General features: G+C 38.9%; 2 protein-coding genes and 1 pseudogene across 3 annotated transcripts in view; 2 read left to right on the plus strand and 1 right to left on the minus strand.

Annotated features, from left to right (window-relative positions):
* The window catches only part of Hs2st1 (heparan sulfate 2-O-sulfotransferase 1), a 187,337-nt gene extending 180,230 nt beyond the window's left edge, over nucleotides 1-7,107 (minus strand). Inside the window, exon 1 of one of the 2 annotated variants that reach the window (XM_013142963.3) lies at nucleotides 6,598-7,107. In XM_013142963.3, the coding sequence (XP_012998417.1) occupies nucleotides 6,598-6,721 (124 nt within the window). In that variant the 5' untranslated portion in view covers nucleotides 6,722-7,107. The remainder of the gene's footprint in view (nucleotides 1-6,597) is intronic. The other variant, XM_003478791.5, reaches the window with a different exon arrangement.
* On the plus strand, nucleotides 2,628-3,050 carry LOC100733559 (large ribosomal subunit protein uL24-like; annotated as a pseudogene).
* Nucleotides 7,108-7,675: 568 nt separating the features above from the next.
* Selenof (selenoprotein F) overlaps nucleotides 7,676-13,371 on the plus strand; it is a 46,403-nt gene continuing 40,707 nt past the window's right edge. The window contains exon 1 of the mRNA NM_001257993.1: nucleotides 7,676-7,750. Coding sequence (NP_001244922.1) covers nucleotides 7,676-7,750 — 75 coding nt within the window. The remainder of the gene's footprint in view (nucleotides 7,751-13,371) is intronic.

Consider the following 13,371-nt stretch of genomic DNA (forward strand, 5'->3'; position numbering starts at 1 on the left):
GACATATAGAAGTAAAAACGAATTCATCACCAATAGATTTCTCGGTGTAAGTAATGTTAAAAGAAATCATTCAGAATGAAAGAAAATGGTTCCAAATGAAAATGTCCATCAGTACAAAAGACTGAAGAACAAAGAATGGTAAACACATAATATGAAGGTTGAAAAAAATTTTAGCCTCTCTAAAAAATAACTGACTATTTAAAGCAAAAAAATAGTAATTGTGCAGACACTGGCAGATGGGTTTGAAACTTGATAAATAGCTAGACTAATGTGAATCATAATTATGAAGTCCATCTACATGAACATTCTTCTGAAGCAGTCTTTCTGGAAAGCACTGTTTGAGTATCATTATTATTTCAATTTTGTTTAAACATTAGAAAGTTTAAAAGAATGGTGGTAGACATCCTGGAATTATCTTAAGAGAGATCAACCACTTCAGCGGCCAGTCCAGGGACATCCTACTCAAGACTCACAAGTGAGTCACCAATGAGCAATTCCAATATAACTGCATTCCAATTCACGCAGTCGTCTAAACAGTAATTACTACATGTGAGGTTTTCCTACAGGTATTATTTGAATGGTTTCAAGCACTTGTGAAAAACTATGAAATTACAAAGAGCAATCTCAACCTTAGCCCTGGAATTAGCTCTTCAGTTCAGTAGAGTTTTGAGAACATAAGTAACATAATTCCCACCAATGGAGAGAACTACGAAAGTCACTTGGAATGATTTTCCTCATTTAAAAGTTTATATCCTAGTGCATTCATAAATTTACATAGTGGTATTATAAAAACACAGTTGATATGGACTGGGGATTTAGCTCAGCGGCATAAACGCCTGCCTTACAAGTGTGCAGTCGTGAGTTCGATCCCCGGTACCAATAAAAATGAACAAGACAAAAAAAAAAAAAACACACACACAGTTGATAAATATTTTTTTAGAAAAAACATTCAAGCCCATAATTCTAATGTTTATGTGAGAAAAGTAGATTACTGTACATTGTCCTATCAGTCAACATTAGCAACAAGTGTGCTTCTGAGATTGATAAAGAACTGCACTTTTCCAGTAACAAATTCTGACACAGTCATTGCTAAGTAAATAGTTTTCATTTTGACTCCTTCTCCATTTAAGATAATTAGGTATGTTTTAATAACATGAAATTTTTTCAGTATCACTGCAAGCAAACTTTTCTCATAAGCTATATGCTTACCTTCCTTCTAAACGTAATTTGAGAGTTACATGGGTAACATTATTCAAAACAATATACTCCCTTAAATATGAAACATCTGCAAGTTAAATAGCCCTCATCTGAAATACCTGGAACCAAAAGTGTTTCAAATTCAGAGATTTTTTTTGGATTTGGAAATGTTTACATGTATATACTATGATATACTTTGGAGAAGAGATCCCAGTCTCTAAACAAAATTCTTTTATGTTCCATTTACATTTTATACACATTGCCTGAAACTAATTTTATATATTTTTAGTGTGTACCTGCATTTTGAAAGTGACCTATCACATGAGGTTAGAGATGAACATTTTCCTTTGTAGCAACAGGTCAGATCAGAAAAAGCTACGATTTGAGAACTTTCAAATTCTCTGATTAGGTATGCTCAATCTGTACTAGCTATGTGTGATTGTTACCATTAAGGGGATCATATTCTCCTTTACAAATCTGATGAAAACTATGCATATAATTTTCTAAAATTTACAAGTGTCTTGAATCCTAAATTTCAAAGCATTTCTGGTTCCTGAAGTTCAAAGTGTTTCTGGTTAATGGAAAAGAATGGAATCCAGTATCAACCTAAGAATATGTGAGTAAATAAAAGATTAATACACAGTGGAAAAAGGATTACTTACCAAATAATCTCTGCCATAAATGGCTATTCATTGAGAGAAATTACAATAAACCTCTATAAATATCTGAATAGCTTAAAGAGTTAAGCAGAGAAAACTAATATACTATAATTAAATGTAGGGATATACACTAAGGAGCCCAGAAGCTTTCTTAAGTAAAACATGAAATCTACATGCAAAGTTTAAACCTTGTGAATAAGCAACACATATCGGTCAAAAGAGACTTGGAGAAAAACAGATACAACACATATGGCAGATGAAAGATTATTAATTTTAACATAACAAAAACCCTAAGTATTAGTGAACTACCCGTCAGAAAAACAAACTAATAAAAACAAACCTGCAAGTAAAAAGGCAGTAAGCATATGTAAATATGTTCAACCTATCTAGAAATTAAAGAAATGTAATTTAGCAATGTTTTATTTCACAGCCTCAGATTAGTAAATACTAAACGTTGACAGCTTCCGATGCCTCTGAGTATGTGTTGGCAGTGTATCTAGATCACTGTAACCTGTCCAAGATAAAAAACTGTGAAATAACAGGTTTTAAAATCTGTTAGAAACATAAAATCATGATTCCTGTGTCCTAACAATCCCGCATAAAAGATGTATTCTAGTGAAAAATAGCATCAATGCATAAGGAGTTAAACAGATATAATAATACAAGAATGGTTCTTTTTTTCATTGTTTATAGTATCAAGAAAGAAAACACCTTTGAAAAGGGCAGGGGCGCTTCCCCTCTGCAGCCATTGCTGGAGTTACAGCGCCCAAAATGAAGTTCAATTCTTTTGTGACTTCAGACTGAAGCAAGAACCCAAATACACCTTGCCACTTTTGCAGGAAGATTGTCTTCCCCTCTTTCCAAAGAGCTGAAACAAAAATACAAAGTTCGATCTATGCCCATCTGAAGGATAATGAGGTTCAGGTTGTGCAAGGATACTCTAAAGGTCAGCAGGTTGGCAAAGTGGTCCCGGGTTACCAGGAGAAATATGTCATCAACACTGAAAGGGTGCAGCAGGAAAAGGCTGCCACATGGCACAGCTGTCTATGTGGGCATTCACCCCAGCAAGGTGGTTATCACCGGGCTAAAACTGGACAAAGACTGCAAAAGATCCTGGAACAAAAGCCAAATCACCAAGCAGGAAAGGAAAAGAGCAAATTCAATGAAGAAACAATTCAGAAGATGCAAGAATAAAGTCATTTTATGTATGACTTTAATTAAAAACTACTAAAATGAAAAAACAAAAGGTTTAGGGGACCAAGGGGACAATCTGAATGTCAATTACTGGTATAATGTATCATAATTTATAATACATACAGACTTTAGAATATCATTTAACTACAAGAATAAGTCAAGTTTACATGTACTGATCTGGAAAGATGTTTACACTACTAAATGATACAAAGCAATCTCCAGAGTAATATATATACCATGATCTCATATTTCTATTTTTAAAAGACAAAAAAGGAAACCTATGCTGTTTCTTAAAAATTTCCATGGATGTACTTAATTCCCCAAGTGACCAATAAATATACCTTAGCTTTAAATGTACTTATTGCTTAATTAAAGGTGTCACCATCGAAATATTATTGTTTAATAACATCTTTAACCAAGGTACACTACAGGCATTAGCACACAGTCCTTTGGAATCTTCTACAGTGGAAAAGAATATGAACAATCAAAACTATTCTTGACAGAAACTGTTCTATAGTTCTTTTATTTTTGGTGGCCAAGAAAAAGATGTTTTTTGTAGATAGGTGATACTGGGGATTGAATGCAGGGCCACCATACTGAACAACCTCTTTAGCTCTCTTTTTATTATTTACCTTCTGCTAAATTACCCAGAATAGGCTCAAAATTAACCATTTTCGTGCCTCAGCGTCTCAAGAGTGCAGGAATTACAAGCATGTGCCACCATTATGCTTAAAAATACTTTTTAATGTTGCAATTTTACACTTACAAAAAAAAAAAGATTTTCTTCTCTAGTAACAGAAATAAGCTATTTCAGTCATTTCATTGAGAAATGTAATTATGTTCATTATATGGATCTAAACAAGGGGCAGACATTATACTAAACCAATTTCATTGTATCAGAAATTGAATTTTCTCAGAGTGATATTCATTCTTTGCAATAAACTCATTGATATTGCAACTTAAAAATTCTGCTCAAACAGCTAAACTCAGTATAATGCCAATATAAGGTTTCAAGCAGCCTGATATAATTAAAGGACCACTTGATTGGTATCAGATCTAAATTCCAATCTTGGCTCTGCTATTTCCTAATGATGTAGTCTTAAACAACTTATATAATCTCCAACTTTGTTCCTGCACCTACAAAACACTTTCCATGGTGTTCGAGGGACAGGTAGGACAGTCTAGTGATCAAAATATGCAGCCTTCTGATCTTTTTTCCTACGAGATCAGATTAGTAACCAGAGATTTCTTTTAGCATTGTGTTTTACAAGAAAGAAAAACAAAACAGAAGAAAACAGGAAAAAGGAAAATAAAGTCAGATGCTGTGGACCCCACCTGTAGTTACTCAGGAGGCTGAAGCAAGAAGATTGCTCGAGCACAGCAGTTTAGGGACATCCTGGGTAACACAGTATGAACTCAGGTCTCTTTAAAATTAGAAGAAAAAAAAAATCCAAAGACTGCTGAGCTGATATATATATAAAAGTTGCATGCTTCATTTTCCGTATTTTTGCATTTCCAGATGAAAAATATGTTAAGTGCTATTTAGGGTTCCTTTTCCTAGAATATTTTTCAGATTTCTTTTTATACATTTTCACTGTTCCTGGTGTAATTATTTGATGCATAAGCTATTTCTGACAAATTTTTCTCTTACAAAATCATGAGAACATATGTTCTACCTGTGGCAGTCTACATATTCAGATAACTTTCTTAATAAAGTCATTCAGAGAGTGTCTATGGAAACCACTTTCAAGCATTACAGAGAAAAAAAGACAATAGTCAAAACTTCAAATCATTCTAATCCACCGTAACGTGTCTAATAAGTTAACTCCAAAGAATACCAACTAGCAGTATAACAAAGAATTAGCAGAATTCTCAACTTCAAGGAGTCATTTTTATTCTGTAAAGTGGGATTATTTATGAGACCAGAATATGATTGTCAATGCTGCCTGAATGGATTCGCATAAAAAGGATACTGATTAACTTTCAATATTAAAAGTTAACATTTTTTCGTCATCCAAGACATTAATACAATTATAAATTATAAAACTATAGATACAGGGCCGGTGATACAGCTCAGTGGTACAGCACCTGCTTGGCAAGCACAAGGATCTGAGTGGGACTCCCGATTAAAAAAAAACTAAAGATACAATAAAATGAAAAACTCTTCTGCCATTGAGAACTGAAAGTATCACTAGCTCCTCTTTCAAATTTATCTGTACTTCAATCAAATTTATTTGATGCTCTTTGATACACTTCTCTTTAAAGTGTACTCAATGTTTTCTACAAAGTATACAAAAATTAGAAATAGCTACATGTAAAAATCACAATTATTGTCACGCTGTTCCTAAAAATTAATTTCTATCCGCATCATCATCTAGCTTTCCACAGTTATTCCCGTTTAAACTGTACTGTTTTTGCCTGCTTTTCTAACCGTGTTTAAGATGATGGTGAAGTTCAAGTATATGTAAAAAAGTACTTCACCTTACTTTTCTATGTTCAGTTACAATTTCTCAAGCTGACTTTTTAAGTAGCAGGCATATTTTTAAATAAAAAAATTATCACTGTGATTTTTTAAAACTCTCCATCCTGAGATTTTCGAGATCCTAAAGTTCTCTAATCCGAAAGTACCTGCCATCAGTGCTTTTGTCTGGTCTTGCACAATTTCACACTCCAACTCTGTATTTTACACCTCTTCACTCATGAAAACACTGCTAACCGTATCGAGGAACTTAACATACAGTTACATTTGCGCAGCATTTTACGTTACCTTTGATAAAAGTCAGCTACACCAAGTTTCCGCTTCGGCGTTCCCTCACCTTCTAAATTCAAGTCAACAGTGCCGTGAAGCAACATAAACACACAACCCTCCTGTGACGCCCAAATTAATCAGTTTGGCGCGACTAATAAAGAATTTAAATCTCCACATGCCTCGTTTCGGTGAAAGCTTGATACCCACTACCTGGCCAGCCTCCCTCGACTGTCAATTGGGCTGCCACTGCAAGAACATGACCCAGAACGGTGTGCTTCTTTCCACATTCCCGGTTTCTCCTTCCATTTCTGCGCATCCATCCCTCCGTGAACCTGGCCCCCCGCCCGCCACCGCCAAAGGATCCTGCAACCAGGTACCCACCTCTCAAACGAGAATATCCCCCGCCTGACACTGCGGGGCAGCTTTCCGGCCACACTTCCAAGGGAACCGAAGGGGCCGCGCTTCCCGATCTCCTCCTCCGCTAGCCCCGCTCCCTGCTGAACTGGGTCCCGCTTGCTCCTGCTCCCCGGAACGCCTACTTCGGGCCAACCCTCTGCCCCGGGGAACCCAGTCTCGCAACCTCTGCCCCGTGACCTCCGGTGTCCAACTTAGCACCTAAGCTTAATTCACCACTCATTCTCAGAGCTGGTGCTCTCCACGCCCCCTGCCCGGCTCCCCAGAAACCCCCAGCCCCAGAGGCGAGCCCCAGGTTAGACGAACGCCCACCGGCTGCGGCCGCGAAGCCTGCCCGGCCGGCCCCTTGCCCAGCACTCAGCCCAGAGCGGTTCGGCTGCTCACCTAGCTTCGACAGGGACTCCTCCTGCTTCTGGACCTTGTTCAGCAACAAGAGCATCGCCACCGCGAAGGCCACCACCGCCAGCAGCTGCAACTTGGGCGGCATCATAATCCTAAGGAGCCCCATGAAACCCGCCGCTCGGGATCAAGACATACCGCGGGGGGCGGGGAGCGGGACCCCGGAGGCGAAGGAGACGCGGGGAGGAGCCCGCCGAGCCGGGAGAGCGGCAAGGAGAGCGCGACGGGGAGACGCGCAACGCAACGACCCCCTTCTCGCCACTCCGATCCCCCGCCCCGGGCAACAGCACCAACGCCGCGGCGCCCGCGCCTCCTCAGCCGACCAAGCGGCTGCCCCTCCGAAAGCCCGCGCAGCACCAGCGCGAAGCAGCAACCGGGTTTTCGCCTGCTTCTACTGCTTCAGTCCCCGACCCCCACGCCCGCCGCCTGCCTGCCTGCCTGCTTGCCTCCTTCTTCCTTCCCTCCCTCCTTCCTCGCGGCCGCGCGCTCCTCCACCAGCTCTGCGGCTGCGGCTGCGCCGCCCTCAGCCCCGCCCCCTCCCTTTTTCTCCCATCCCCCCTCCTCCACCACGCGCACGCCTCTACGTACGCTGCTCGGCAACCAGAGGCTCCACCCTCTCTTCCCGTTCGGTTGTGCTCATTGGCCTGAAAGAACTCTGACGTTTCGCTTACGGTTCGATTTACCATTGGGTTCTTTGGCCACAGGTTCAACAAAAGAAGCATGCGATTGGATACCATGGAGGAGAAGGCGGGGATGAAACTGGAGAAGGCGGGACTTCTCGGCTGCTGGAAGAAATGTCGCGATTGGAAGGGAGGCGCCCTCAGAAGAACGGTAATGGGGAGTTTAGAAAAGTGCCTGATTTGGGAAATTGAAGTCACTTGGCGACCGTCCTTATATTTGATCATCTTTAAGTTTTCATGTCCCCTTAGTTAATGCTCATCTGTTCAGAATAAGGAATTTGATAGCAATGGCCTTTTATGGCCAGCATCGGATCAGGCTCTGGAGTGGGCGCCCCGTGGGTGGGGTCCTCTGGTGGGCCAGAGATTTACCGTAGTAGTCAGAGATGGCGGCTGTGCCGGGGGGCTTCTTTGGGTCGGCGTTTGTCCTGAGATTTCTCTTGGCGACTGTACTTCACGCGGTGAGTGTGTGTTACCTCTGCGGTTTCCTTGGCTTAGTAGGAGGAATTGCTGTTGAGGCAGACGAAACAGTAGTTCGACTTCCTGTTTGGGAGCCTCTCTCGAAAAGGATGGAAAAGGCTTGAGTTTCCTTAGAGACCGCCGAGGCAGGATTGCGACGTGGCTTAATTCCTGGCAGAGTTCCTTCTGACTTAAGACTGTCTTGGGTGTTATTCTGTTACACAGCTTTAGTTTAAAGGGATTTTTATGCTATACAGGGGAGGCAGTAAAACTTAGAAAGGAGTAACGGTGTTTCTGAGCCAACAGAAATGCAAGAAATTGTTCTTTACGATAGTGCTCCCAAATCTTAGAGGAAAATGTTCAAGATTTTGGCCCACAAAAGCAATTCCTGCTTAATCGTTTTTCAGTCTCATTTACACACACATCAGTGTAACCAAGTTTTTAAGTTTTCCATTTTTTTCGTGAGGAAAATACATGAGTTCTTAATCTTTGAAAGAGGAAAGCTTCATTTTGACTTACTTTCCTTCCTATGAAACAAGTAGATATTAACCCCTCATAGGAAGTACTGTGAATAACCACTGTTTGGTAGCTTGTACGTTTCCTATTTTAGTTTTCTGCTGTGACTGCTGAAGTTTTCTTCTAGAAAATACCTTTCATTGTCTGAGGCTTTTTGGAGGGAGTAGGGACTAACCTGGTCTCTAAACACGTATACTTTTTCTTTCATCACTGCGTTTGCAAACATTCTCGCTGTTTTTACCATGATGGATTCTTTGTTACTCAGACATTTGGTGCTTAAAAATTACTGGGACCTCCATCCCTGAACTTTGTACCATAAGGAGTTCTTTATTACCCTGTTTGAATTTGGATTCATTATTATCACCATAAAAGGATAATATGAAATAATACTCCAAGCTCCCTCCAAATTTCACTCTGTCACCGTTGATGATGTAATGACCCCCCCCCAAAAAAACTTAGTTACTGAATAGGACCATTTCACACCATTCCGTGAATCAGTGGAGCAGTAACTGTTAATTTCCTCTGGCCTCATTTATACACTGTTTTGAGCCAGTAGTTCAGCTAAACCAAAAAGGGTAAGGACACCATCATCATTCATAGTCATGGTGTCCTCTGTGACTGCTTATCCTGTGTAGGCTAGACCAGCTTCCTTTCAAGGCAGTCCTGAGGCAGTGTTTCAAAAGAGCAAGAATTTACAATCCTTCTTAAGGGCTTGCCTTGGAAATCATGTATATCATGTCCACCACAATACTTATCAAAGCAAGTCACAAGACCAGACCACCTTTCAGAGGTAGGCTACAATCTCAGAATCCATGTGAGAAATTTGATATCATCTTTGTTTTTCTTACATATCTCACATTCAGGCAGTTGCTAAATCTTACTAATTTTGCTTCCTAACTATCTCTAGAATCAGTCCACTTACTGTTTATTCTTCAGTCCGCTTATTGTTTATTCTTCAGACCACAGGCTTCTCTCCTTAGAAATAGTGACTTGCTATTTTACCCTTTTAGTTGTCTCTCTTTATATTCTGAAGCTAAATGGTTGGCTTTGCCAGCTCCCCAGTTGTGCAAGCAAGAAATTGGTTGTGTATATGTGCGCACTTGCACCCATGCTTTAGTGCATATTGAACCCAGGGCCATTGCACAGAGTTACCTCCCCATCCTTTTTTTCATTTTGAGACAGGCTGGACTAGAACTTGTTATCCTCTACCTCAGCCTCCCAAAGTGCTAAACTAAACAGTCATGTACCATCAGATATTGGTCCTTTTAACACTCTGAATTCATATAGTCATTAAGCAATTAAAAATCTCCAACCTAGTGCATTTAATTCTATTTCTGCAGGTAGTACTTAAATTCAGGTCCCTATCTTTTCCTATAATTAACACAAGGACTAACTTAACTAGTGTCCTCATCTGATTTTCTCTCTAATAAATTTCTATAGTACATTTAGTGTGATCTTGCTGAAACAAATCTATCATGATTAAAACTGCACTAGCTCACTTGCTTTTCAGACAGTCTGTCCTCCTTACTGTTTCTTAGTAAGACACTTTCTATCCAGGCTTATTTTTCAGCAGTTGCCTGTACTGGGAAGGCAAAAAGGTAGAGACAGAGAATTGGGTTCATTTGTTTTCATGTGTATACGAGGTTCCTTCACAACAGACTTTTTTTTTTTTTTTTTTGTCTTTTTCATTTTTTTTTTATCGGTACCGGGGATCGAACTCACGACTGCCTGCTTGCCAGGCAGGCACTTATGCCGCTGAGCTAAATCCCCAGCCCCCACAACAGACTTTTGAACAAGTTATTTTCATTACTTAGAAGCTGCTTGCCAGCTTCCCATTCTTTTCTCTTAACAAAATATGGCTTATCTTCTGCTTATTCTCTAACACTTCAGTTTTTGACTAAGAAATTGCTTCCTCCAGGAAAACTGCTGTATACCCCAAGTATAGATTAAGATTTTCCTGCATGCCCCCGTAGTGATCAGTACTTGTTTTCTCCAGAAACCTTTCATAATTTTCTCTGTTAGTTTCTTGATATTTAGTGTTCTCCCACTACTTGATGGAGCTCTTCCCTCTATGAGGAAGGACCAGCTCACTGTTTCTGGTTATTATTTTATCACTAGTGACATACATATAGAGTAATACCGTATCTGACATCTAAGTATAATATCTGATGAATGGATTAGGGAATTCTTAAAGTTCTAAAAACATGGACTTTTGAGGTCTATTTAAAAACTATTGTCAACTATATATTCTGTAAAATTGGTTTCATGTAGTTCTGATTATCACTAGTTCCACTTGGACTCTATAAGAATTGTGGGGAGAGAAGAGATTAAAATATGATGCTTAGGCTCTACTTTAGATCGCACTTAAAAATTACCTGGTGACTGTATACCTGTAGCAAGTAAAAACACAATATACTGAACCTTTTAGAGCAGGAAGCAACTTACTATCAATGTGACTTCCCCCTAACTTTCACTCAGTAAGTCATCAAATAAAATCCTAGTTCAGTGATGGTGAATCTTGTAAGAACTTTCATTAAAACCAAACAGCCCACTCATTGATTCATCACAGTTGCCTTCGTTTGTTAGTCACAACACACTATTGCACATAAAAATATTCTCAAAGATACCATCTTCCACAATTACTCAAACTTTGCCTATTAAATGCATGATATTATATAACTTCGATTAAAAAGAACACCAAACTTAAGGAAATCTATTTTCTAGTTTTAACTTTTAAACATTGACTGTAGCGTAAGGTAAAATAATTTACCCTTAGCCTTAATTTCCTTATTTTTTCTCTGCATAGTGTTGAGATAGAGTGCGAAGCTTAATTCACATTCAGTTTTCAGACTTAGAAGTCAGATGTAATTTCCCCCTTGCATATACTGTCATCAGACTTAATGTTGGTATTGCACTGATCCACGGTCTTAACCATTACAGTTTTCTGTTTGTACTCTTATCCCATGCTAGTTAGTAGAATGCAGCCAAGAAGAATACAGGGATCATTTTCCTTTTGTTGGTCTTTTCATTGCGCTTCACAATTAACTGTTCATCCTTCTGAGGTATAAATGAGCTCCTGGTTCCTTTGCGTTATTGCCAAGAGACCTGCAGTTTGTGTAGAGGGCTAGTGAACCCCACTCAAACCCAAAATACAAAAATGCCTCAGAAAAAAAGAAAAGTCACCCTTATTGAACTGCGTAATGTACCTAAAGTTTCTTCCTTTTTTTTTCTGTAATGACAAGTGTTTTTACAAAAAGAAGCTAAAACCTGGAAAATGAAAAGGAGTATAGAAAATTGTTGGAAAAATAGTAAGAAATTTGTAAAACAGTTTCACAGTTGGCCCATGAGGGAAAAAAAGACCAAGTAAAGTGATTGGTAGAAACAAAAATTAGCCAAATCTTTGGAACCTGGCATGAATAAAGAGGAGTAACAAAACAGTTCCAACAACTTAAGGTTGAGATACTATTGTGAATGGAAGATAAAACTGTATCTTTGATACTTAGCTCATACTTACACCTCAGCCCTTATTTTAGACAAGTTGTTGAGTTTTTTTCCCATTTGGCTGTGCCTCTCAATATCTATAATTTCAAATTAATGGCAGAACATAGTTAACTATTTCAGTGAAGTGACAATTAGGAAGATACTGGAATGACTTAATCTGAAAATGCATTCTGAGTATACTTAATCAGGAAAGTAACATTTTAGTCTAACCTAAAAGAACTGTGTACTAAAGCTCCCCAGAACTGTTTTTCAATCATTCTCTCAGGTTGTATGTATTTCCTCATTCAGAAAGGCACTGTACTGAAAGTCAGTATAGGGTTGTAAATGTGATTCGGTGAGTCTTTCATCCCAATCCAACACCATTTTGTCAACAACTTCTTGTCTGATAAGAAACCATTGTCAGCTTCATTGTTAGTGATTCATATAGTAATGGTGTATTGTGGATTTTGTGAAATACAATAGTCAGCAGTTAGGAATTTCTTTTGTTTTCTGTCACTTTTAACAAAATATCTGAGATGGGTAATTTATAAAGAAATGTTTATTTTGGTGTGCAATTCTAGAAGCTGAAAAGCCCTAGTCTAAGCCCCTGTATCTGTGAAAGCCTCAGGCTTCTTCAACTCATGGCAGAAAGCAAAAGTAGAAATGGCAGTCTGTGAAAGATAAAAAATACTCCTGCTAACCCATTCCTGTGAGAAAGGATCCATTCCTGTGGGACAAAATACCTTCCTTGGGGCCCCAACTCCCAGTACTGCTGTATTGAGGATTTAAGCTTCCACATGAGATTTGGTGGCACAAACTAGTCAAGCTGTGGAATTTTGAGATAGGCCAGGGTTAGAATTTTAATGTTGCTATTGTTTGTTATATAGTCTTAGATAAATGATCTTAACTGCCATAAGCCCCAGTTTCCTGTTCTGTAAAATAAGGGTAATACCTACTCCATAGAGTGGTTATATTTAAATCAAATAATAATGTAATGTGCTTAGCAAAATGTCTGGTGCTTGGCAAGCACTTCCTGTAATGGCCATGTTTCAGGTATTCATTGTCATGGGGTTCATTCTGTAAATCCATCTATTTGATTTTGTCTGCCTTTAAATCTTAAGAATTATATGGAAAAACCTATGCGTTTCCTTAGAGTGAGTATCTCTTTATGTGTGTGTGTGTATGTGTGTGTGTGTGTGTGTAAATACAATAAAATAGTGACTAATACATAGAGAAGTCGGCGGGATCTCTTAGTCCTGCTTCCAAATGGAATGACATGATTGTCCCAGTCAGAACTGTCCTTAGAAACCTGTCTTTCTTACAAAATTGAAGATTTCGACAACAAAGAGATGTAATTTGTGATTTTGAGCTCTTGTGATTAGTCCTTAGGAGTTATCTGTGAATTGCTTAAAATATGCCCTGGATGTTCTTTGGATTCAGAACCTCAAATCTGCAAACCAGTCAAGGAAACAGCTAAAAAAGAAAAAAGTTCCTTTGTGAAACTAAAGAAACCTTGTACCTCCCTTATACTTACCCTTAATTTCCTGTCTAATGTAATGATTAAAATTCTTTTATAGTATTTTGTGCTTTTTAAATGAGTTTTCACAAAGGAAGATAGGAATAATAC

Source organism: Cavia porcellus, unplaced genomic scaffold, assembly GCF_034190915.1.
Source record: "Cavia porcellus strain 051 isolate PalLab524CR breed Dunkin Hartley unplaced genomic scaffold, mCavPor4.1 scaffold_1, whole genome shotgun sequence".
In the NCBI taxonomy this organism is placed as follows: domain Eukaryota; kingdom Metazoa; phylum Chordata; class Mammalia; order Rodentia; family Caviidae; genus Cavia; species Cavia porcellus.